Consider the following 26,584-nt stretch of genomic DNA (forward strand, 5'->3'; position numbering starts at 1 on the left):
TAAGATTCAATGCAGGTGACATAACAGCGAATTAACAGAAACAGTGGGCTCAAAGATCACAGTGAATCACAGAGAAATGGGGGAAGGAGATATTTAAGAGGAGTTGGTTTAATAGATCATTCACTTAAGCCACTTGTTCAAAGAAGGGCAAGGAACTTCAGACAATACTGAGCTACACCACACTTGCCATTTAAATGTTACACTCATTTTGCAAGAGGTGCTTCCCCAGGCATGCAGCTGATAGTTCAAAGCTAACATAATTTTTTAAAAGGCCATGGACATGGTAAATTGGAAAGGGTGATGTGCCATCAGATCAGCTTATGTGTAGAGAGCCCTTAAACATGACAGGAGCATTATGGAAAGAACTATTAGACAAGAAACTTCTGAGGGAACTCCTGTAACCTCTGAAACAGTGGACAACCTATTTGCTTTCCAACCCCTTTCTTTCATCTCTTGCTTTGGCTCTTAGGAGGAGGCTGACCAAAAGAGAAGATAAATGGGGAACTTATAACTGAAGCTTGATAAGACAGGTCTCATATAGGAAGGCAAGAGTAAAGGTATCCCATCATATAGCAATTCGTAGACTGAAATCACAGGAGAAAGCTTATTACTTCTTATTACTTTTTGCTCTGACCACCTTGTCTACTTTTGTTATATGGACTTGTAAACACTCTGTGTGAGGGATAGGGGTGAAGCTGGAGGTGGGGAGCAGAGGAGAGATATATATGTAAATGCAAAAGTTGAAATAATGACAAGAAATATGCTTGTGTGCACATCCAAGTATCTGCATCAGCACTTATGAGGTCCAGAGCATCTTGGAGAATCAATTACAAGAAAACTTCCAGTGAATGTCCCATGTCCATTTTGTGGATTTCTAAAATTATTATTTGAAACACAACAAGATGAGTTCACAGCAGACACTCTGCTTGATGTTGAATTGGATCACACATTGGACACTTCCCAAGTGTCTAGGACTGTGTGATGTATCCGTGAATAATGTGTCCAGATCCCAGTAAGGTGGCCTTCTGCAGCTGGCAGATGGTAATTTTGTCAGCACCGATTGTGTTTAAGTGCAGGCCAAGGTTTTTAGGCGCTGCACCCAATCACTGGGACCACATTTTTATCATCATCATCATCATCATCATCATCATCATCATCATTATTTGAAACACAACAAGATCAGCACACAGCAAACAAGATCACTCTTCTGGCTGTTGTATTGGATCACACATCGGACACTTTCCAAGTGTCTAGGACTGTGTGATGTATCGGGGAATAATGTGTGCAGATCCTAGTAGGGTGGCCTTAAGCATCTGGCGGATGGTAATTTTGTCAGCAGCGATTGTGTTTAAGTGCAGGTCAAGGTCTTTAGGCATTGCACCCAGTGTGCTGATCACTACTTGGACCGTCTTTTCTGGATTGTTGTTATTGTTATTATTATTAGTAGTAGTATATTGATTTATACCCCATTTTATCTACTCCGAGGGTGGAGGGGACTATTTGCAGGGGCTGAGAGCTCCATGTTTGGATTTAGAATCATAGAATCATAGAGTTGGAAAAGACCTCATGGGCCATCCAGTCCAACTCCCTGCCAAGAAGCAGGAATATTGCAATCAAATCACCCCTGACAGATGGCCATCCAGCCTCTGTTTAAAAGCTTCCAAAGAAAGAGTCTACACCACACACTGGGGCAGAGAGTTCCACTGCTGAATGGCTCTCACAGTCAGTAAGTTCTTCCTAATGTCCAGATGAAATCTCCTTTCTTGCAGTTTGAAGCCATTGTTTTGTGTCCTAGTTTCCAGGTCAGCAGAAAACAAGCTTGCTCCCTCCTCCCTGTGACTTCCTCTCACATACATAGCTATCAGGTCTCCTCTCGGCCTTCTCTTCTTCAGGCTAAACATGCCCAGCTCCTTAATCCGCTCCTCATAGGGCTTGTTCTCCAGACCCCTGATCATTTTAGTCGCCCTCCTCTGGACACTTGCTTTCAGATACTGTGAGTTTTTGCACTACTTTGTCCCAGATTATGAGTCTGTCTGGAAGAGCCCTCCATAGCTTGCCTTCGAAAAACCACATGGAAAAGCTTATAGGCTGTCAGTTGAAGCCATCTTCAGTACTGACAATGAGATGTGAACCCCTGTGTATCATGTTACCTGAACCCCTTGTGTATCATGCTACCTGAACCCCTTGTGTATCATCCAATCTGCCTTTCTCCTAAATTAAACAGGTTTACCTGAGGAGAAAGGCAGACTGCATGATACACAACTGTCTCCAACATTTTGCTTCTGTTCGCTGAGGAAACTACATAATGAATTGGTCTCATTGATGCAACTGTTTGGAGAAGCTACCTTTTGAGTAACTCTTAGCTCCACAGCTCAATGTTCCAGAAAATCATTAATTCATTGGATCATTAATAAAGTACAGTAAGACCACATATTCACAGAACTGATATATGAGATTTCACTTATCTATGCTGAGGTTGTCCTGTTCAACTACACTTCCTTCTCAGTAACTCTGACATTCATTCCATTGAGAAAGAAATCTAAATTATATCTGGAAATCTATGTCCAACTAATATGGGGATTGTATTGTACATCATACTCAACCTGCATTCACGATTAGGGGCTACTACTTTAACTGAGACTATTTCTCATTGGCTCTGATTGGATAAGAGGAAGGGTAGTTTTTTTAATGGATATGATATTGTAGATGTAGAGACAATTCTTTTTGAATTGTAATCTGCAGATTGCAGTTTTAATTGCTTGGATCCAGACTTTGCTCCTGCCAGCAGGAGAATCCCCAAAGAACTGTTCTCATTAGCAGAAGGCAGGGAGGAAAGTTGTTTGCCTTCCAAATTCTGCTCTGGAGGGTTGAAAAACCTTTTCAGCAATGTGGAGATTGGTACTAGGTGCCCCTCTTTTCTTCAGAGGACTAAAAAAGCTTTTTCATTATGATAGTCCTTTTGTCTGCAGGAGGCACAGTGAAGACCCAGTTCTGTTTGTTACAGGTGCATGTATACATAACCTCCCACTTCACACACATTTCATATATGAAAACTAGAACAGGTGTAGTAAACAACACCAGAATGTAGTCAAGATGGCAAAAGTTATTAATGAGGAAGACCCAAAGACCCGAGAATAAAGCAGTTTGCATTTTCTTAATCCTACTAGGTAAGAAATATCCCATACCCACCTCTCCCCTCCCCTCTGTTGAGTTCATTTGGACCTTTTTGCAGAAATCGAATTAATCTGAGGAAAGTGGGAGGCAAAAGGAGAATCTGGGACATTTTAAATGCAGTTGAACAAGTGGGCTCTCCCTACCAAGTTGGGACCATGTAGGGTATGAGTTTGGCAAATATTATTAAAATCAATTTGCCTCTTTAAGGCTTTGATAAATTATGTCTATCTAAAATATCTCAGAATACTCAATGTGAGGAACCAGAATTTTTTCCCCAATTTTCCCCAGAATTTTTTCCTGGAAACCTACCAGGGATCAGCAGCTCATGGACTGCTTTGATTGGCACTGGTCTAATAACCCCCCCCCCCCCCCCAAAGTTATTCCTATGATACAAAAGTGACATCAGAAGTCTAGGCTACAAGTCGCACTAGAGCTTCTACCCAAACTAACATAATATTTCCTAGAAATCAGTGTGAACTTTGAGTAGAAAGTCGCTCAAAGTCTTCCCCTGTAGCTTAATACTTCTGATGTGACATTCCTGTTGAAGAGAGCTGCAACAGTGTCTCTTATGCTGCCCAACAGCTGTGCTCTGTACGCCCAGAAGCCTATCTAGTCCAGTACTCGATTTGTGCAGTGGCCACTTAGCAGGTCAGGAATGCAACATAACCTGTCCTTTTCACCTTCTCCATTCTACACTGCTTGAACCATTGCCCTAGCTCTTCCAGCCGTCTCAGATGGGAAGAATGTGGACTGTTCAGTAATATTTACGTGTTCTTTCTCTTTTTAACATTTACCATTTGTGCAGTAAGTAAAGCAAAGTACAGACAAAGGCCAGCACCCAGTGTTTAATGAATAAAAAGGTCAATGAGAAACACAGACTCAGACTGCAGACATGCAAGTCCCAACAGCGAAGAATGCATTATGCAAGCCTTGCCACATGAAAGCACTCTTAAGATTATTAACAAACTGGAGGCACTCATTTTTACTCAACCTGAGCTTCCCATTGTTGATAGGGGAACTTTAATTTATATTGCCTCGCTGAAGTGTTTAAAAACTTTGCATTGCACTTTGTGCATTAACTATAAATATTTCCTCATTGAGATATGTGGCGAAATTGAGGCCTTTCAGCCTCTTTGGTACAAGTATTCCCATATATACACAGTAGAGTCTTTCAAATGCACAGACAGCCTTAATTTTGCTTATTTCTGCTCTAATATAGCTTATGCCATGAGCTGAAATTCTAGCCCCACTCACCCTGGATCAAGTCCCATTTTAGCCTAAAGGAAATTAGACCGGGTGTATATGAGTATGGTATATGAGTAGGCTTAGATATTGCGCTACAGATTTCTCACCAGGCAAAAATACATAAATGCTTCAACATCTACAGACTGGAAGAAAACTGAAACACATTTTCCCATACATTGATCATCCCATAGTTTTATCTACCAATTGTCCAAGTGAGGGGAGGGAGAGGTACCCTCTTTGCTTAGATCACAGGCCACTCATTGCGCTACCTAGAAAGAAGCATATTCTGGTGAAATGTGATATCCTTCCGAAAATCTTCAGAAATGTAAATTATTCACATTTGTATTAAATAGTACACATATGATTCATTACTTTGAAACCCTGCCTGCTAAATGGATGTAGACCATTTCTAGCCTCTGCTCACTGTTTGGAAACCAGAGTGATCCCTAAGATCACAGAACATGCCACCTGCCCTTTGTGTCATCAAAAGGGACTTTGGGACAGACTTCCCAGACTGCTCACCAATTCACTGGCAACTCCATATGAGCTTCTGAGCTTGCTTTCCTCAGTCACATAGTGGCCAAGGATACATGGCATCATCTCGTTACAGTTCTGCAATTGCAAGAGCAGCTGATGCTCTCCCTTGAACTTATACAAAGTATGTGTGCTCACAAGGTCAAGGATGGAGACATACATTCTCCAGGCTGCAGATGCTGCCTAACATTCATGCCCATGCTTCGGTATTTGGAAGCTGCCCTCCATTAGAGGTAGAAGCAAGCTGTGCAGCATGGCACTGGTGTAATATGCTCCCAAAATACCCATGACCTTGCCTTTGTAATACTATTACTTGGTGTTTTCCTATTCTACCCCAAAATCTGTTTGCTACCAATCTCCTCCTATGTATTTTCCATGTAATGTGGGTTGCAAACCTATTGTCAAATAAATATTAAATTCCAGCAATCTGCCTGTCACTTGCATTGAATTAGGAAAGGATATGATAGGTGAAAACATACTTCTTCTTTAAAACTTAGCTGTGCCTTACGAAGTACCTCCTGGAAAGGGAGACTTGGATAGCAGGGCAGGAGGAGCTAGAGAGGCTGGGATAGTGTGATATTTATTAATTATTTGCTTCTCAGGAACAATATGCATATATTTTAATTGCAATATTTAGTACTTATAATGATTCATACCTGGCTTTTTTTTTGGGGGGGGGGGGGGGAAGAATGGGAATAATTAAAAATGAAGCAGGGAAGAGGATAACAACAGAGTTTCACCTCCTCCCCTTGTCGTATCTTGAAGGTGTCCCATCTGTCACAAGAGCATTCCTAACCTTGAATCTTCTATTCCATCCTCATTGTTTCCAGCATCTACTGCAAGCTACTTAATCAAAACACAACAGTTTTCTTTGATTTGTTTGTGGTGGCTCATCCACCACATCACAGACGATAGTCAGAAAATACAAATGATTTCCACAGTGATTCAGTCTTGGTCTGTCTAATCGTATTTCTACATCAGAGCTAGAATAAATCCCCTTAAATCTTCTCGCTGCTACCAGAAGAACGCAATATTGATGAACATAATGGCATGTGCTAAGGACCTTGGAGAGATACCCATCAAATAAAGTCTTTTAGGCAGATTTAGATTTTCAGGAAGGAGGAGGAGGTTGTCAAATCAATACCCCCTTAAGGAAATAATAAAAGTATCATAGATGTTTTGTTCAAGTAAATGGCTTCCTCTTGCAACATCTCTCAACACAGAGATGCCTTCCATGAAGCAGAAGAGTCTTCTTTTCTGTTCTTTCAGCTCATATTCAATCCAATTTTGGCTTTTCTTTTCCTTCTTCCATACCTGAGCATAAACAGAAAAAACTAGTTACTGCCAATAATCTCCCTTTATTTTTCTTCTCTTCTTTAACAGCAACCCAAGCAGTGAAAGCAGAGTTTAGGTAACTTGCCAGGGGCACTTAGATGAGACTGAATGGCTATATATGCAAGACAGTGTTGTATTAACTTTGCTTGCTTTAAAACTGCCTTTAAAACAATACACATGTCCTTGGTCAAGAGGTATGAATATGTGTATATCCTTTTTGAGGAGCCCCCGGTGGTGCAGTGGGTTAAACCGCTGACCGGTTGAAATTGCTGACTGAAAGGTTGTAGATTCGAATCTGAGGAATGGCATTAGCTCCCGCTGTTAGCCCCAGCTTCTGCCAACCTAGCAGTTTGAAAACATGCAAATGTGAGTAGATCAATAGATACTGCTCCAGCAGTAAGGTAATGACACTTCATGCAGTCATGCTGGCCACATGACCGTGGAGGTGTCTACGGACAATGCTGGCTCTGCGGAATAGAAATGGAGATGAGCATTAGCTCCCAGAGTCGGACATGACTAGACTTAACATCAGGGAAAAACCTTTACCTTTACTATATCCTTTTTTTGGATAACAAATCACAGACTTCCCTGTTTTGCTTAACCCACTTGTGATCATTCATTTTCAGGCACCACAACTACAGTGTTAACTGGATTATGCCCACTGTGATTTTCTAAAAACTCAACACATTTAGCTCTCGAGATACTTTTTCTTGGGCAAGGTTCTATTATTAGCTTCTGGCAAAAGTTTTGTTCTTTTGTCTGTTTAACTTATTTGGATTAAATCTCCCTACCAAACACCTCAGAATTTTTCAGAAAGTGTTTCTTTTGGAGGTTTCCAACACAGATGCATATTCCAAGGAAAGATTTCTGATCTTACAATGAGACAGGATACAGGGGTGGGCAAGGATGAGGGGAAATCTTTTGAAAGAGAAACCTGACCATAAATCATATTACAGTTTGAATGGAAAAAACTGCTTGGCTCCAAGTTTGAACAGTGGGCCCCTATGAAAAATGCATCCATCTCAGCTTAGATTACAGAGAAGGGGTAAAGGCATTTTGTAGTGGCAGCTTTATTGAGGAATATAATAAGGAAACAATTGAGACTGAACATTGCCAATGATCAGAAAACAATGGGCTGGGTGTTGCTGACAAACCAAAATAATAATAATAATTGGATAGCTAGTCAAAGGTTTAAGAAAATAAAACAATGGCATGGCTCCAGAAAGGCATATATTGGCTCTGGATTCTGTGCTCTTGCCAATTTCTGCTCCCTTGTGTCCTCTGCTGCTGGAGGGAACTTTCCAATGGTTTTAAATGGTGCTGTTTTATTTCTCTTTACAAAATAGCCCTCACCCTATTTCCCTGAGAAGAATGTGAGCGCTGATGGATCCAGGACTCTGGCAGAAATTCTAAATCCTTCAGACCCATGGGTCAGCTCTGGCTTGCAGAATGGGAAGATTTTTCTTTGTCTGCCATGTTTGAGGCTTAGCTTGGAAAAACTAACCGCAAATTATTTTGTCAGCAGTGGATTTTATTGAATGTAGCTTTTGAAGAAGGGAGGGGTGGAGAAGGAGCCTTTCAAAAATGCCTTGTAAATGTCTTTATTTTCCCTCACATCCTCTTTATCTAATGATATGCACCGACTGCCTCAGTGAAATCCTCTTTTCCAGGGGTTCATTTTCTGTGGTTTCATATATCCACAACTGCCATTCCTGAAAACTTTGGCGTGCATTTCTTGGTTGTCCTGCATGACTCTATGGTTTGCTGTGACCGGAAACTGACCTCCCACTTTCAAGAATCCACACAAGCATTTGAGGAATCAACTGGAGGAAAGTTGGGACCAGATCGGCAGCAGTGAGTGGAGGGGGCATTATATTTTCAGATCGTGGTTCACTGCTTGAACTCGGTAACTTAATCACAGACTGAAAATATAGAATTGAGACTCTCCACAGTTTCAGAGGTATTGGAAAATATCCTTCACAGATAAGGGAGTCTTATTGTATATGGTGCACCTGTCAAATCCTTTAGGGAACATATGTTTTACAATTATACAGGGCAGTTGCCTTTGCTTCCTTCTAAAAACCTCAAGACATCTATATGCTAATATTTTTGAAAATTACATTTGTAAACAGACTGCTTTGCAGGTTTCTAGGACAAAATAACATTTAAAAATGAACATTTTATACACAAATGAACAGCCTACATATTGTTTGGGTCGAGATGATTAACAGTTGGAACTGTTTGTGCATTGCTGGGCACTCAGGACAATGTATGTTTAAAAATATTTTTCTTGTTCAAAACAATACAAAAGCAACATCAAATTGGAAATAAGACATATTGCACAAAGTGAATAGAAGAATATTTTAAGCACCACAATTTTCCACTTGTGTATAAAGTTACATTATTGAGACCATCAATAAATAAACTTCAAATGGATTTTTTCAGAACCTCAATAGCTCTGATGAAGAGTCATGTGGAGATAATTCCGTTCCAGCAAACATAATAAAAGAGTACCACACATCTACCAATTTGTCATAGCAGATATTTTCACATGTAGATCTCAGCTGGTATGACAATTAATCCATCAAAGCCAGTGTCCTGGGGCTCATTCACAATATACGAGCATAGTGCTTATATGCCACTACAACTGTCATGGCAACACCACATGTAATCCTGGAATTGGCGTTTTATGGAAAGGCATTTAGAAGTCATAGCCAGGGAACTCCAGTGCCTCATTGAACAACACATTCCAGGATTTCATGGGATATTGTCAGAGATTAAAACTGAACCAAAATAAAATTATTATTACTACCCTGCTTTTTCTCACCACTAATGAGATACAAAGCAGCTTAGGTCTGTGTGTCAGCTCTACTAGCTTCCAGGATGTTTTAGAACCAAATTTATGATTTTATCTCTCAAAGCTCGAAACAAAGGAAGCTATCTGAAATTTCATTTTCTCAAGTATCTATCCATCCAAACCTCAAGATATATATTTTAGAAGTTCTATCTTGAGTACATGTAACTTCTGTGTACAACCCTCTAATCCTGTTGTCCTTAGTTTTTCTCCCATCCCTAACTGCAAATGCTGAACATAGAGGATTAAGGAAGATGACTCAATGACACTGTGAGAGGTGGTCTACCCCTGAGTCCACACTGAGTGTTGGTCTTTGACAGCTCGATTGTCTTACACCTAAATGTTCTACAGTGCTAGTAGAACTGCTCAGTAAATCTTTTGCATAAAGAGGTATTAAATACTGAATACCTCCTCACACAATATCACAAAAGACAGATCCACTAGATATGTCCAATTTCAAGAGTGGGAAGTATCTAAAGGATTCCAGACTAGGTTCTTTGTCCATTGCTTATGCATGTCACGGTATCCAGTGTATCCCACACCCCATGGAATACCAATGGGATGGAGAAAAATGCAAAAAATAAAGTACTTTTGCTCACTTCCTTCCTTAAAAATACCCTTCTTTCCCTTTTGCTGAAACTTACCAAGAAATGGGCAGGGGGCTCAGCAAGGCCTCTGGGTTCATCTACACATTCAGTGAATATTGACAGGCAGATGGTGGGCTTACTCCATGTCCACTCTTCTAGGTTGGATATTGCTTTCCAATCTACTCCCCCCCCCCCCCCCCCGATCATTTCTAGACCATATGTAGAGTTCAGGTTATGTGAGGAGAATTTCAATTAAATGTAAAATATGAGATTAAAATTATCACTGACATCCAAATACAGGCTACCTCCACGTAAAACCACCTTTGGTATAGAAATCTGTGAGTAACTTCTTTTCAATCCATCATTTTTGTGAGAATAAAAAAGCACCATAATGAAACCAATGAATGCTAATATGTTATATTATAATGGGTGATAAGTAATGTTTTCTCTAACATAGAAATATTATGTGAAAGCTAGCAAAAAGCTATGGTAGAGTCACTCTCTAGAATGAATACATGAAGCAGCTCTTACTTCATACTCACATGAGTGTTTCTCAGAACAATACTCACATTTATGTGTATCCCAGATGCTATTGTTTAGCAGCTCACCCAGCAGGTAGAGGATGCCAATTATGGTAGTTACGATGGCAAAGAAGACAATTTTAGCCCCTGAGCCAAGGTAATCTAGGAGAGGGTATACCCAAACACCCGTGACGTGATAAATCCAACAGATCCTAGTAGAAAATGAAGACAGCAACAGAAAGTATTCAGACAAAAGCTTACACTATAAAATCATCTTTCAACATGACACTTTTACACATTTCTATTTAGAAGTAAGGCCCGCTTAATTTCATGGAGTTTATTCTCAGATAAGTTGTTATAGGTTTTGAACTTTACCAAGTTGGAGACAAAATTCAACCCAACATCTCATTTAACTTAGTTCTAACTGTAAGAATACCAATGTTTTGACTGCGGTATTTTAAAAAAGGAATGTGTTCAGATGCCATGTTATCATCCTTATCACACCAAATATCCAATGTCGGGTTTTGATGTGAGACCACCACAAAAGCCCTGGAATTATACTGCAAAACAACTGCTAGCCATGTGACAATAGTAGACCAGAAGGAGCTATGGTCTGACACAATATAAGGCAACTTCCTATGTAAATCCTTCTATAGTTTTTAGTGAAAAGTATAGCCTCTTTATATAAAAAGCACCCCTACATTCTTAATATGACACACAAGAAGATGCAGGAAAGTGCTTGCAATTTCCTGTTCCCTAAATCTTGCTCCTCTCACTTTCAAATTATTGATGCCTTATGTAAGAACAGGAGATGCTACCATCAATGTGGTTAAAGGAAAGTTAATTTATTTATGACTATGATGCCTGGAGGCAAATGAGCATGAATAATAGAAACTCAGTCACCATGATCTAAATGTTTCAGTGATAAGAGAAGGAAGCACTGTGGCACATTGAAGATTAAGAGATTTAGGCCGCAATCATTTATGCACTTACCTAAGAGTAAGTCCCATTGACCCCAATGCCCTTCTTCTTATGAAGTTTTTCAGATGATAGCTGGCACCAGAACTCAGTGGATACTAGTGCACAGGAAATACCTAGTTGCCTTATTATTCACTGCCTTAGGGATTGCTGAATAGAATGCTATAGAATTGGCACTTTGTGTGTCTATTGTTGTTTATTTTTTCAGTTCTGTTCCCACCTTCCTCATTCCCTTGCATTCCCTTAAAACAAAGAAGGAGGTGCGACAGGTGTCACTGAGATGCTGGATAACTATTGCCAGCCATTTTAGCAAATGTTGGGCTAGACAGTGTGACCTACTATGAGTCAGTTTCCAATGTTTTACTCCATTACTAGGGATCTACTTTTGAAAATGTGAATATATCCATTCTGTGAGAAAACCTGGAACAATTAATTATTCACTTCACTGTTCTCTACTGGACTAAAGCTTCAATCCAAGGAACATGTACGAGGAAATGGGTTTACTGTAAACCAACTTTGTTCTGTGTCTTTAGGATTGGACTGTTAAGGAGCATCTAAGTGTCCTAGCAACTTTTACCCAGAATGTTTAAATGTTAAACAGTGGTAACAGATCCTTAACCCATACATTGTGTCAACAAATGGCATTCATGACTAAGTCCATAATTGGTATGTGTTAATATTTTGTACTTTGCAGGATAAAGAAATCATCTTTAGGCAGCTGATCCTATTGTCATAGCTACCATTCCATGTACCTTTACTTCTAGATAATGATCTCTAGGGTCTGAGCAGCAAATTTCTACACTACACCATTTAGATTTTTATTAGATTATTTCTAATTTGTGGTTTTTGTTTATGTTTTTCTTATTTTACTGTAGAGCAACAATACAAGCAAATGGAAAGTCATTATCAGATTTAGATAGGGAAGGAGCAACTCAACTTAAGTGCTCCTTCAAGGAGAGAGTTCAGAACCACCTTTGACTAGATATGACTGACCTCATTTTATAGCACAGTACTCAACCTCACACACTATGCTACTTATGTTATCCATCCCCACCCTAGATTAGTGGTATTATGAGTATTCCTGCATTGTCTATATTACAAATGTGACCAGGAAAAGTAGCAGTGCTACCATGGAAACATCATTTGATGGTCTTTGTGAAGGAGTTCATTCCTCCTTGAATACATGCTAACTCAATCCTGTGCAATAATGGGCTGATCAACCTTAGGCATAAACCTTCCGTACAAGATTACTTGTTATTACCTCTAATGAATGCCTTCAACAATGCAATTCCTGTCCAACCGCATTATTAGATAAGCACAAGGGAACATGCATTAAGGCACACTTTAGAGTGCAAAGCCAGAAACATTTTGCTGAGTCCCTACCATTTACAGGCTTCAGGGGAAAGAAGACAGTTTAGTTCTAAGTATGTCTTGAAGGGGGGGGGGGGACCCCTCAGGTTTCATCCTCCAATTGAGGTAAAGAAAAATGCTTGAAATTAAATGTACAATATATTTAATATTTATAATGATCACAGAAAATAGATATTATTGTATAACTCCATGGTTAAGTCAAGAACAGTTTGTGGGGCCAAAATTATGGATTTTGATATGACCCATGGATAAGTTGAGGGTTGTTCGGCAAAGAGGGAAATGCGCCAGTGCCACCTCAAGGGCAGCCACCTCTGGCCACTGCACCCAGGCATTAAAAAATGCCAGAAACAGTGCTATGATAGAGAGTAGGGTTGGATAGGTTCATTCGGAAGAGCCTCAAACTTGTTAAAAACGTCCGACTTTTGACTTTCGAAGCAGTTTTGAACCATGCAGGAAAAGTTGGAGGGGCAAATCCAAATTTGAACCACTCACCTTTTTTCACCCTGGAAATATTCCATAATGTTCGGATGTCTCCCAAGTTTATTTTAATTTTCAGAAACATTAAGCAACTTTGGTAATGCCTAAAAAGTTTTAAAATCTCATGCTTTCCCTCCCTGGAGATGCAAGGGAGGAATGAGGTGGGCATGGCTAAGCACAGCCATTGTTGTAGTTTGTGAAGGCCAGGACCCCAATGGTAGAGATTGCAAAAGGCCCTGCTGTTAAACTACGATTCCCACACTGCCTTGCTACTCATTAGCCGAAATGGCTGAAGGACCCCTCCACTATAGCTGTCTGTAGCAGTCTTCATTTAAATACAAAATAAGCTGATTGAATCTACAAAGGAGTCTAAAGAAGGCAGCAAAGCAATAAGCAACTTTTGCAAAGCCCAGAGAACATAAACTGCTTAAAAAACAATCATTTCACTTTGGCCTGATTGCCATGAACAAGGTACTGGAGAAGCCAGCCACAGCTAGCCACTGCCAGCCCTTTACATCAGTAAGTAATGATAAAATAAAATGATTGACTGCATCTGCAAAAAGGAATAAATGGATGGATGCATCTTGAGGGTCCTCTCCAACTCAGTAGAGGAAGCAAATGAATGTCAGGAGAGTTTGGATGGTGCCTTTCTGCCCAGAAAAAGGGGGTTAGTCTAGATGTCCCTTGATGGGGTCGCTACTATGATTTCTGTTCTCCACCAATTTAACACCGTTTGCGCCACATGAAGTTTCTGGAGTAGAACAACAACTTTCAAAGTAAAGACCACCCAATGAAACAGGAAATAAAAATTTCAAACCAGAAACATATTTTCTTTATTATTAAAAATGTTTTCATAAAAAAATTGAAAATTCACCAAAATTCCATGGATAAGTCGAAGGTTATGAAATTTGGTGAGGTAACAGTGGTCCATGTGTTCTACCACTGTGGCAAGTTTCATTAGAATTGGTCTAAAAATGAGGGAGGGAGAATCCCCTGAAGTTTCCCCAGTGCCAGTGATTTTTTTCCTATTGCACATGCGTGTCTGCCATTAACAAATTGCAGAAAATTGCAGAAAATTTTCAATTTTTTTTTAAAAAAAATCAGAAGTGATTTTAGAATCAAACCATCAGCGCTCCCTACATCCGAAACAAGTTTTGAACCATTTTTTGGATCAACCAAGCCTAGTAGAGAGAATAGAGGGAGTTGGAAATTCACTTATATTGAAATTGGTGATTCAGTGTCAGAATTTTTTTTAAAAAAATGTATTCCTTACCATAATATGTAGCCAACAGAAAAGATGCTCACAGCAATCAAACCATAGGTCTTGCTGGGATAATCATGATGTGTCGTTCTCATTTCAATTAATATAAAAGGTAAAACTGTTGTATGCTAGAATAAAAACAAAGCAAAAATGTAGAAAAACATTTTGGAAAAGTTTTTTTAAAGCGGGGGAAGGTATAGTTACCATTTCTTTTCTTGAAAATATGCACAGTCAAACATAAGCTCTGCTATCAAGTTGAATTCAATATTGAGAGGAGAGTATGTAGGGCATTGGAACTGATGGAACCAATTCTCTGAGTCCACTGTGTTCAATAAACTTTACTTACTGCTGTACTAGAAGTGCTAACACATAAGTAGAATGATCTCCAACATATTTTCACTATACTGGATATTTTAAAGCATAGCAAAAATCTGCACATTCCTAATTCTAAATAATTCCAAACAGTTATTAATGATAACACCTAATATGTTTTTCCTTTAAACTCTCACATAATTGTCTTACTACATTGGTTCTCCATTTTCATAATGGTTGAGTTAAGTAGTATGGTGAACTTTACCATATGATCCACAATTTCTCTGAAGGAGCAGTACTAGCAATGCAGTGGATTTAGTCCTGCTAATGACATAGGAACCAAATGCAACATAAATAAAAAATGTTAAGTGAATAATAAACCAGTAGGGGCAGACTTACTTGAAAAACACTGCATGTCAAGGGACAAACTGACTATTAAAAAGATGCAGCTGTTTCCAGACTACTCTAGATATAATATCGTATTTGCTATTGTATATGCACATTCTCAGTGAAAAGGGGTCCCTGATACTGGATAAACTCCTGCTGACGATAAAGGGAACGGCCACAAGGTTCTCTGTGCTTTGAGACTTCATTGGGGAAAATTGGCATGTGCAAAAATGCACCTTTTCCTCTGAACGGAAAATGTGTTTTGTGGTTTAGAATTTATCTTATGAACAAATAGCAATATTTTTGAACCAGATGCCTGGCTTCCTGCTGAGATACATTGCTTTTTTAAACATGTATTTGTACAAACTGTGTGAATATAGCAATTTAAATTGTAAAATTTCAATAGTTTTCAAAAACTGTGTAGAAACCTTTGTATTTCCATGGAGCAGGGAGAAAAATGCTGATATTCTTGTATGCAGGAATAAAATAAAGATTTATATTTCTACTCTGTGCTTATAGGCACAGAAAGACACCTTATGCCAAATTAGCCCATTGGTCCGTGTAGCCCAATACTGTCAAAACTAAGGTTCTTTGAGATTCTGAGCAGATGTTTCTCAAGCCCTACCTGTCTATGTTAGGTATTGCATCTGGGATCTCATGCAGTCAAATCTGATGCCCTACTATTGACCTACAATGTTGGTTTCTTCCTTTCCCCCTGCAATGTGTAGCAAAACACAACACGTGATCTTATATAACTGTGCACTTCCATGCTTTCACCTAAATATGCAGAGAGGATGGCAATACTCATAGTACAATGACACAATGTCCCATGTTTCTTCCATACTGCTTACAGATTTCTTTTTTTCTAATGAAAATTTCTCCCCAATTGAATATTTTTTCTTTTAAAAAAAGAACAATACATCCAAATTGTATTGTTACATTTACTTCCCCCCAATAAACATACTATCAAAAACGAGACATCTGTGCATCACCAACATTTCATACACACTAGTTAGTGTCAGGCCTGGCTACCATAGTGCTCACTTTTTAAATGAGAGTGAGAGATTTTTAAAATCATTTTTGCAGACTATCATTGACAGAACTTTCCAGATCCAAACCTGCTATCCAGAAGAAAGCACTGATGTTTCCTTCAGATGCTTACTGCGTCATTCCATTATATATGTAAGAGAAAGGCAGAATATCCAAAGATGATGTCTAGTTAATGGGAATCCATGAGTGAAACTCATCCCCTCTAGGGACAGAGACTTTTTGATGGCAGCACTTCTTCTTTTATGGAGGATTATTGTCATTAACTGACACAGAGTATGCACACTCAGGTAGCCGCAATCACTTTGTTACCACTGCATAGTTCATGGGTATTAGCATTCTATTATCCAAGGAAAGACCAGTGCTGTGGTGGCAAGGATTTTAAATTGACAGAGCAAGGTAATGCTTTGTGGCTTGCTAGCAAAATATCCAGGGACTGCAGGGGTGCAGCAGGTTAAGCTGCATAACTTGCTGACTGGAAGGTCAGTGGTTTGAATCCGCAGGATGGGGTGAGCTCCCATTGTTAGCCCCAGCTTCTGTCAACCCAGAAGTTTGAAAACATGCATATGTAAGGAGATCAATAGGTATGCTTCAGTGGGAAGGTAATGGAGCTCCATTAAATCATACCAGCCACATGACCTAGGAGGTGTCCACAGACAACGCCGGCTCTTCGACTTAGAAATGGAGATGAGCACCACAACCCGGAGTTGGACTTGACTAGACTTGATGTCAAGGGGAAACCTTTATCTTTACCTTTTAGTAACATGTCCTTTTAAAATGCATTCTCTTCTGCAAGGTTATAGCTGTGGAGGAGACACTAAACCTGAAATAGCCAAATTTCCATAGTAGATAATTCTTTTACTCTTCACTGTTTATACGCAGCTGCTTTTTTTTAAATGACACAAAGCATAAAACACATCATGCTGTGCAGCAGCTATTGTGCTATGGATACAAGCCAGCAGCAGCTACTGCTGCACTATTCCTAGCTGTTTCCAGTGGGACTACCACATATCTCACTAAAACGGAAGTTGCCCTCAAAACAATGTATTCTAGAATACACCCTATATTTAAATATATGCTATATACATAGCAAAAATATGCTATATACATTGCTATATACATAGCAAAAATAAGACATTGAGAGGCAACAGCAGGGAAGGAGGGAGGAGAGGAAGGATTAATAAACATGTTTGTTTTTTTTAAAAAAATTGAGAGTCAGTTTGATGTAGAAGTTTGAGTGTTTGTTCTAGGATTCTGGAGTTCCATCTACACTGATAATTTAATACTAGCTTCAAACTGCAGTGACCAGACAACAAATGGCCACAAAAGCATGCAGAATAAAGCCCTTAAGGCATCAATGCTCTGTGGCTTATGTAATTACCATTTAGGCTTTAAACTGGTTCCAGGATTTCTTATGCATTCATCTGTACAGCAAAATCGCTTTCTTCAGTACCATGTTGAAACTGTATTAAATGGTTAGTGTAGATGGAGCCTGGCTTTGACTTTCCACTCAGTCATGAAAACCCACTGGGTGACCCTAGATAAATCACACACTCTCTTTTAAAAAAAGATCATGGCAAACTACCTGTGATTGAAAGGGTCAAAATCAAATCTCTCTGATATGATCACTATAAGTTGCAATTAAATAACAGGCTCAAAATAACAGCACACCCATTGGTGGAAGAGCAGAATTAGAGGAAACTTGAGAGGCCATCACTCCTCCCTACTACAGTGTCCAGTGTGCACTTAAAACCAGGTCTACACAACTGGGAAGCCCTCTGACTTGGTTTCCTGGTGGGACAGAGAGCTGTAGGGGGAAACAAAGAGGAAGGAAATTCCATCACATTGACTCTTCAGGGATAGTGTGATCCTGAATTTAGGCCATCACATATTTGGACTGTTGGGTTCAGTCAATGCAGATCCAGGAAACTGGCTGAGTAAAGTTCCATTAATATCATGGAGCATATGAATTCTTAATTCTTATACTCTGAATTATATTAATTCTCTTTAAAATCAACATTTACATTTTTAATATTCCTTCAAACTCCGAGAAGCCCTTGCTGAAAATTGTGTGGTCAGTCACTTTCACAGCAGAAGAATTAAGGTAAGCGCTGAATGCAGCTTCTTTTAGTTGGTGATATAAAGACCTCACCAACATTTAGTAGTAAACAAATTATCCACTTTGTAACTTTGTGAGTTTAATTTAAAAAATCAAACTCTTATATGTGGTAAACCAAGTGTCCAATCATTTGTAGACATAAACAAATGAATTGCAAAACATTAAAAAGTATTTCCATCACGTGTAAGAACGCCTAACGTATATCACAGAGATTAAAAAATCCAATGTACACAATTAGATCGATGACACATACATATCTAACTCATGTTTACCCAATCCTATCCAAACTAAATGTCAGGGGAATGAGATCACAAATATCAATAAAGAGATAGAAGGGATACAATTTTGATAGTTTTTTAAACAAACAAGGCACAAAAGTACCTCTTTTTAGCAAAACTGCATCTGCTCCTCCAGATGACCTTATGTTCCTATTTTGAGATATGAGTATATCAGAATTAATTTACAAAATCAAGATGTTGACAGAAACCAAACTGCTTCCTTGAAGACAGAGTATTCCCTGCCAATCTATGACAGTATCTATTTCTTTCACACCCGTCTCATGTGATGCATAATGACTTGCAAAATCCAAGTGTGATAAACAGCTTTTACATTCTTTTCTGATGAAATCTGTCTTCTATGAATTAACTACTCCTTTCAAACAGGCATCCCAACAACGGCATTCAATAGTAGTAGTAAATGATCTGGATCTTTAGAAAGGTGACAATCCCAAATAGAGGCTGGACTCTTTCCTGTTCTGGCTCATTGAAGTGGCTAGGGAGCAACCAGCTAAGTAGATAAGGCTGAATATTTGCTTGCAGCAGAGCAAAGTTCAAAGTGTGGCGCAATTTGTTTTCTTCTATTTTGGCATTAGGTTCCTTTTGCTTTTAAATCTTGTCTTCACTTTTTTATCTTTCGTGTCCTGTTTCTCTTCCTGTCTCCTCACATCTTTTGTTTCATCCCCCAGTCCAGCACTTTCTTGTTCTCTCTGTCTTGTACCTACTGAATATACTCATGTATAAACCTAGACTTATTAGTCAGAAAATGGCCCCAAAAACATGGACTGACGTATCTACAGATCAATGTAAGTACTATACCAACTCTTACTCCCAAAAGAACTATACTTAAAACTCTTACTCCCTTCTGATGTGGTGCTGGCACTTTCCCCTTTCTGTGGAATGACCCTCAGCTTGTCTACAGGTCATATAAAATTCCACAATTTGGCTCCAAAATCTGCCCTTGATGACTGAATTACATGTGAGTATGTACAGTAACTCTTGGCCAAATTGTCTTTTCATTCTTTTCTTTCTTTCTCTTTCACATCTTCCCCATTTTCTAGTTGCACTCATCTTCTCTTGCCTTTCTTAATCACCCTCCTTTTCTTTCTATTTTTCTTCATCAGTTTTCCTTGGCTATATTTGATTTTTGTTCTCATCTTCTGGGAATGTGCTTTTACAGTCAACGTTGGTGTAGCAATGCACAAAGCTTGGTTTCAATTCTTTTAGATTATTATAACATATTCAACACGTGGTTGCCTTAAAAAGTATCTAGGAACTTCACCTGATCCAAAATATAGCAGTCTGAACACAGTTTGGACACTTGGTCTCTAAAAGATTCACCATCATTGCTATAGGCAGTCTTAGAAAATAAAAAACTGGTTTCACTGAAAGCTGTTGCTAGGGAAGCTACAGGAGTATAGCTTGGTTATTGCATTTTTGAAATTTCACTTTACTTCTTTTGCAAGATCTGTCTATAGGGTAGCAAGTACACAGAGCTCCAGCTGTACAAGAAGAGATTTGGATTAGAACAAAAAAACAAAAAACAAAAACTACACAGTGGCATGAATATATGTATGTGTCTCTGTGTGTTGGTATATACATGCATACACACATACAGCAAATGTTCTATATAACTATATAGCTCCAAGCAGATTATGTTTTAGAAACTCCAAAAAAAAAAAAAGCAAGTAAACAATGTTAATTTCACATTACCTTCAACAATTATTCTGAACAATGTCTCACATTATGGATGGTTTTACATACCAACCCCATCATTTAAAAATAACTGGAGTGAAAGAAAAATCTTCTGAATTAATTTATTGTCAAGAGATCAGCCTGTGTCAGAGAGCTACTGGGTGGCCACTGAAAGACCAAATGATATGAAACAAAAATAACTTCTACAAACACATTTTAAAAGAAATATTAATTGGGAATAAATTATTTGGAAATCTCCAAGGAATGCTCTATAACCTAAATAAATAAATAGAGATTGAACATGGAATAGCTACAACTTTTTCAAATCCTGTAGTCTTTGAGTGGCTACCCTGTAGAAAGTGCTTCAAGTATCAAGGGCTTTAAGAAAAGATTAGCAAAAGTATAGGGCAGTGAAGATCAACATCTGTTCAGGTGAAGTGGTAGAAAGTGTTGTTGTTTTTGTTGTTTGCTTTGAATAATTTCCAAAAGAGGATGACAACTACAAACTTCTTATGAACAGATATCACCGAGAAAATCCTGCAATAGGTTTGCCCTAGTGTCACCATAGCTTGGAAATAACTTGAAGGTGCACAAGAACAAAAGTAAAGGCGACCTTATCACAAGGTTTTCTTGGCAAGCTCTGTTCAGAGGAGGTTTGCCTTTGCCTTTGAGGCTCAGATTAACTGCTTTGAATCGGATTATAAAAATCTGCTTCGCCAGATAATCTGGGATAAACAGATAATCTGGGATCAGATCCTGGGATAAAGGGTAGTGTAGATCCAGGCTCAGATAGCTTTTGGTGTGATTTTGGACACTGTAGTGACTTTTCATCTTCCTCATCTCTGTTTGTTTGGTTTGTGTCCTGCCTGAAGTATTACACCATTTTTATTCCAGAACGCAAAGAGCTTGTGTTATTTTAATTAGCCATTGTTTATGTTGTGTTATTTTGACTGATAAATCAGTATAAATCTGTAAATACCAATATATGCAATTAAGCCTGCCATAGTGACATTCTCAAATGTATGACCCGAACCTTTAAAAGTTGACTCAAACTATTGTATTTGACTTATGAGAATGGTCACAATACTGCCTCATGCAAAAAGCATTAAGCTAATGCTGGATCAAGCTACATTGCCAAACATGCTCCAGCATAATTAATCAAAAATATTTCTAAAACCAATTGCCTCCAAGAGCTTATTGATTTCTTGTCACAACACATTTTCCTTATGAGGTGCTGCAATGCTTGTGTCTCAGAGGTTCTGGCATGTCTTTTTTTCAATGACTAAGCCTTAATCCATCTTCCTGGCTTCCTGCCATTGGTGCATTGACATCTGCAACTACTCATGTCTGGCGGCCTCATGCGTGAGGTATGTGGCTTTAAAGTTGGACAAGATTAGCACAGGAGACTTTCTTTGTACTTGGAACACAATGGAAAGCGGATATGTACAAGGGCAGATTTTGTAAGGGTGACGTATCTACAAATGGCACCAAGTAAAATGATCAATCATTGCATGTGGTTCCACACCAACATGCTATAATGTATCACACAATCATATTTTAGGTTAAATAAGATTGCCGGGGGGGGGGGGGGGTCAGGACTGACTTGAGAAACTGCAAGTTGCTTCTGGTGTGAGATAATTGGCCGTCTGCAAGGACATTGCCCAGGGGACGCCTGGATGTTTTGATATTTTACCATCCTTCTGGGAGGCTTCTTATGGGGAGCATAGGGAGCTGGAGCTGACAGAGGGAGCTCATCCACGCTCTCCCCGGATTCAAACCTGCAACCGGTCGGTTTTCAGTCCTGCCGGCACAAGGGTTTTAACCCATTGTGCCACCACAGTGGGTTAAATTGTTAATTCATAATGAACAATATTCAAATGCAGTTAGAATATTATGGGCAGAATCCTTATGGACAAATAATTTTCAATGTACTTTGAAAGTTGTTGCATGAGGAGATACCTAGAATGACATTGTGCAAAACTTGTGTTTAGTGTGCATAAGGGCAGCCAGATGATTCTGGGTGCAGTGACCCTGTCAATGATGGACTAAGGAGTTGTGTGAGGGAAGCTGTTTGGCTGTCTTTTCATATCAAGGAAAGAAACCCCAGTCTGCATTCATAACCAGCTACTATTGCTGCTACTTCTTCCTTGGTGTGCAAGGACAACAATATGGTACTTGCGGCCAACCTGAGGTAATGAAATAGCCTTTACCCATAACAGCTGTAACTGGTGGAGATTTATAATCCTCCAGTGTGTCAACAGGATCTTGATTAATTTAATGAGTTGTGTTCCAAGTATGTCAGGATAGACTCCCCCCCCCCCCAAATCCCCAGATACATATTATTGGGTTCTTTTTTCCTGCATACATCTGCATGTACTGTACTTTGACAGCTAGACACATGCTTATAAGGACACATGGATATCATGTAAAATCTACTTTAATTGCTCTCCACACGTCCAAAGAAGTGGGCTGTAGCTAATAAAAGCTTGTGTGTGTTAGTGTTGAAAAGGTGCTACATTATTACATTTCCTTCCTTTAGGTAAGACACACGATCTCTTATTTCTGTGAAGTCCACACATGTCTAAATGACTTTGACCCATTCTCTGGTGCTTGTTTCTTTGTAATTCTCCTATAAATTAAGGAAACAAATTAGCTCTTCATTTGTCAGATGAAGATCCAAGACAACAACAGATGGGCAGTCATCTATAAGGCCACCTAGCATGCTAAACCATTCACTTGAATTGAATGTTTTATTTGTACATTGCTTTGGAAGCATGCATTGACAATAACAACAGCCCAGCCATAATGTTAACATTATTTATAAATATCATCAGTTCATTTTAACATTGGACACCTGCAACAAAATAAAGGGATCCAGGTCTTGGGACATGCAGTCAACAGTCTTTGGGCTGTTAACTACAGTCCGCTCTTGAGCTGAGCTCCTCTTGTTTTAGTGGATGAGTCACAATGTGCACTTTCAGACCATTACTTTGGCCATACAACCTAACATAACATACAATGGCAGGGCGTGATGGCTCTGCTTACTGTTGTTATTGCTACACACCCATCTGTACTTTATTAGGTTCCATGAGCTGCAAAACCCATTGGGAACAATTTAGCCTATTTCCCCCTCTAAATAGTAAAGGCCTTTGCCAAAGATTTAACATTCCTCTTAATATGAGACACTGGGGAGATATTTGCAAAGGCTTAAGTCCTAAGACACTATCGACAATGATGAGCACCTTGGCATGGTCAGTGCAGTCTATAGTGAAGAATGTGGAGCAAAGATGATTCCAACTTCCAGTTATTACAGTGTTTTTGGGGTTTTTTTTGTGAGTGTGTGTCAGGAGCAAATTAAGAAACTGCATGCTGCTTCTGGTGTAAGACAATTGGCCGTCTGCAATGATGCTGCCCAGGGGAGGCCAGATGTTGTCCGAGTAGGACAGTGTTCCAAGATCAACATACTGGCGGTGGGTCCGTAGGTGTACTGTGGAGCCCTATTCTTGATATGTATCTTCTCCCGCAGTGAGGGCATTGGTTTCCAGGTGGAAGGCGGTCCCAGTCGGGGTTGGCTTGACGCGCCTTCCTCTTGGCACATTTATGTCTTTCGCCCTCCATTTGTGCCTCTTCAAATTCTACAGCACTGCTGGTCACAGCTGACCTCCAGCTGGAGCGCTCAAGGGCCAGGACTTCCAAGTTCTCAGTGTCTATGGCAGAGTTTTTAAGGTTCACTTTGAGCCCATCTTTAAATCTCTTTTCCTGCCCACCAACATTCTGTTTTCTGTTCTTGAGTTAGGAGTAGAGCAACTGCTTTCCGAGATGGTGGTCAGGCATCCAGACAACATGGCCGGTCCAGCAGAGTTGGTGGTGGAGGACCATCGCTTCAATGCTGTGATGTTTGCTTCTTCCAGCACACTGACATTTGTCTGTTTGTCTTCCCAAGAGATTGTCTTCCCAATCTCTTGGGAAATCTAGAACTACTTCATCATCAAATACTCCCAATTTGGCAGAGTTCATGATGATTAGGCCTCGATTGTCCAACTTTTTCAGTGGCTTTTAAAATGTCCAAGTTTCTCTCTTGTCCTCCCACTTTCCTGCTTTAGTTGCAAACTGAGTTCAAATTGCAAAAAGTAGTTTGCACTCAATTAACTCAAGGGAGAGGAGAGGAATAAGAGGGAAGAATCTTGCTCTTCCCAGTAGGCTCAGGCAAAATCATATAACAGTCTAGCTGCAGTTCTTATACCGAAAGATTCTTCCTAGTTTCTTCTCATTCTGACCATGATGTACTCTAAGAAAAAAACTTATTTCTATCATATTTTATTTTTTTAAATCTTTTCCATTCAACCATGAATCTGAGTCCATTTTTCTGCTTTTGTTATAAGTCTACCACATATAGTAAAAGGTTCCTTATTTTGGGTTATAGTTCTAAGAAATATCTGAAGAACTTTTATACATTTCTGAAATCTTTTTTAGAGCTAAATACCATCTACACATAATGTAAAATGCAGTCTGTTCACAACTTTCCCTTTTCTGATATTTGTATGTTATGACCTATATTTTGAGCCCACTTAACCATGCAACCTTTAACTTGTTCCTCTTCCATTTGTATTTTTAACAGTAACTTAATACATTTTTGCAATTAAGTTATCATTATTAGTACACAATAACAATTCAAATTTGGATTTCCTTGATTTCATACCATATAATTTCTTATCCATTTAAAATGGCCTATAAAAAATCAAGAGTTATTCCTTCTAAAGTTAAATCTTCAGTTGTTTTTGTTCTAAAATGATCTCTTCCCAAAATCTGATCCTGATACATTACTCATTTAACTTTAGGTTTTTTGTTTGTCTAACCATAATGTTTAATGCAGCAAGACCCACAAGGGCATCTTTGGCTAGAATCTTAATCTATATTTGTTCCATATTCTTAACCATGATCATTAAACAAAATTATTATTAAAATCAGCATTTGACTTGATCTTGTCACAATACCAGTCAAACCTCAGAACAGAATCTTCTTGTAGTTTTTTTTATTTTTAATGTTTTCCAGTCTGCTATCCAATCTAAACCATAAACTGAGTAATATAATTTCAAATCCAATAGTCTAAGATCACCTCTTCACTTATTGTCTTGTAATACTTTAAGCCTTATTCTTGACTTTTTATCAGATCTTCAACATCTGCTGCTTCTAAAGGGATTTAGCATTTTTGTCAAAGTTGTCACTGTAAGTACTTGTTTCGTATTAAAAACAACACTGCCCAGGGAAGGAACACAAACTGGAATATGGGACACAAACCCAAAGGTATCATGCTGTGGTTGGATTCTGAGATGTTGATGGAAATTGTGCAATTTAAGTGATGGCTTCTTTCCCCTCCAGTGCCAAACCCAGGCTATATGACACTGTAACATTTTAAAGGTTTTGATCACATCTCTAACTTAGCAGCTGCAGGACAGCTTTTTGAAGAGGTAAGTGGTGCCCAACAGGACAGTAAGGCAGTTTTACTGTAAGCTCAAACCACCTCAAAATACCTGAGGACATCAAAAGAGAAAACCAAGGCTCAACCACAGCATCTGGAATTATCTACTCTCTTTGGCCACAAAGAGCATGCCTCAAAGACATCAGTGACAATTGGGGAGAAGGAACGTTATTAAATTTGATCCAGTGTAATGCAGATCTCATAGTATGTATTTTCCTTTTCTAGCACTGAAGAGCTGAGATCTAAAATACGAATACAAAATATAAGAAAATAAAAAGTGTCCCTGTGCCTTTTCTTTAGGTATAATATTCTTAACAGGACATTCTCTACATTCACTTTCAGAAAAATCAGTGACATTATCTAGTTGTCACCATCCAATAATCACATTTTCAAAACAAAGCTAAATCTTGTATCGAACTTGGACAGCCAAGACAGTAAAAGCATTTCCTTCTCTTGAAAAGAAGCAGTTCTTTAATACTAATATGTACAACTGCTCTTAGTTGCAAGAGAAAATGGGGCAAAATAACTGTTAGCTTTGTAAGTTATACAAAAACACACTATCTACACAAAACTGCTGTAATCTTTCCATTTAACTAGGATCCTCTCACACATATACATAGGTATGCCATAGCATTTGATTAATGTTATAACATTTTTCTTCACTCTTCAGATGAGTTCCTCAGATGGCTGAAACATAAGAGCTTAACAGCACATGTTCCAGCCACATTTGCAAGTTGTCACTCAGAAATGCATTATGCATTTAGATTGTGATTTCACAACACTTTCCAAAATCCTTCTTTTTTTCTTTTGAAGTCTGAAACCAAAATTTACAGAGAATGATTTTGCTTTGGATAATTCTGAATGGCAATTTGAAAACGTTACAGCCCAAACACAAAACACCCTTTTACACTGTAAGAACGTACTCCGTTTGGT

General features: G+C 38.9%; 1 protein-coding gene across 1 annotated transcript in view; it reads right to left on the reverse strand.

Annotated features, from left to right (window-relative positions):
* Positions 1-4,004: 4,004 nt before the first annotated feature.
* AIG1 (androgen induced 1) overlaps positions 4,005-26,584 on the reverse strand; it is a 113,711-nt gene continuing 91,131 nt past the window's right edge. The window contains exons 4-6 of the mRNA XM_060753487.2: positions 14,350-14,465; positions 10,299-10,462; positions 4,005-6,267 (exon numbers count right to left, since the gene is read on the reverse strand). Coding sequence (XP_060609470.2) covers positions 6,230-6,267; positions 10,299-10,462; positions 14,350-14,465 — 318 coding nt within the window. The 3' untranslated portion in view covers positions 4,005-6,229. The remainder of the gene's footprint in view (positions 6,268-10,298; positions 10,463-14,349; positions 14,466-26,584) is intronic.

This window comes from Anolis sagrei, chromosome 1, assembly GCF_037176765.1.
Source record: "Anolis sagrei isolate rAnoSag1 chromosome 1, rAnoSag1.mat, whole genome shotgun sequence".
Classification (NCBI taxonomy): Eukaryota; Metazoa; Chordata; class Lepidosauria; order Squamata; family Dactyloidae; genus Anolis; species Anolis sagrei.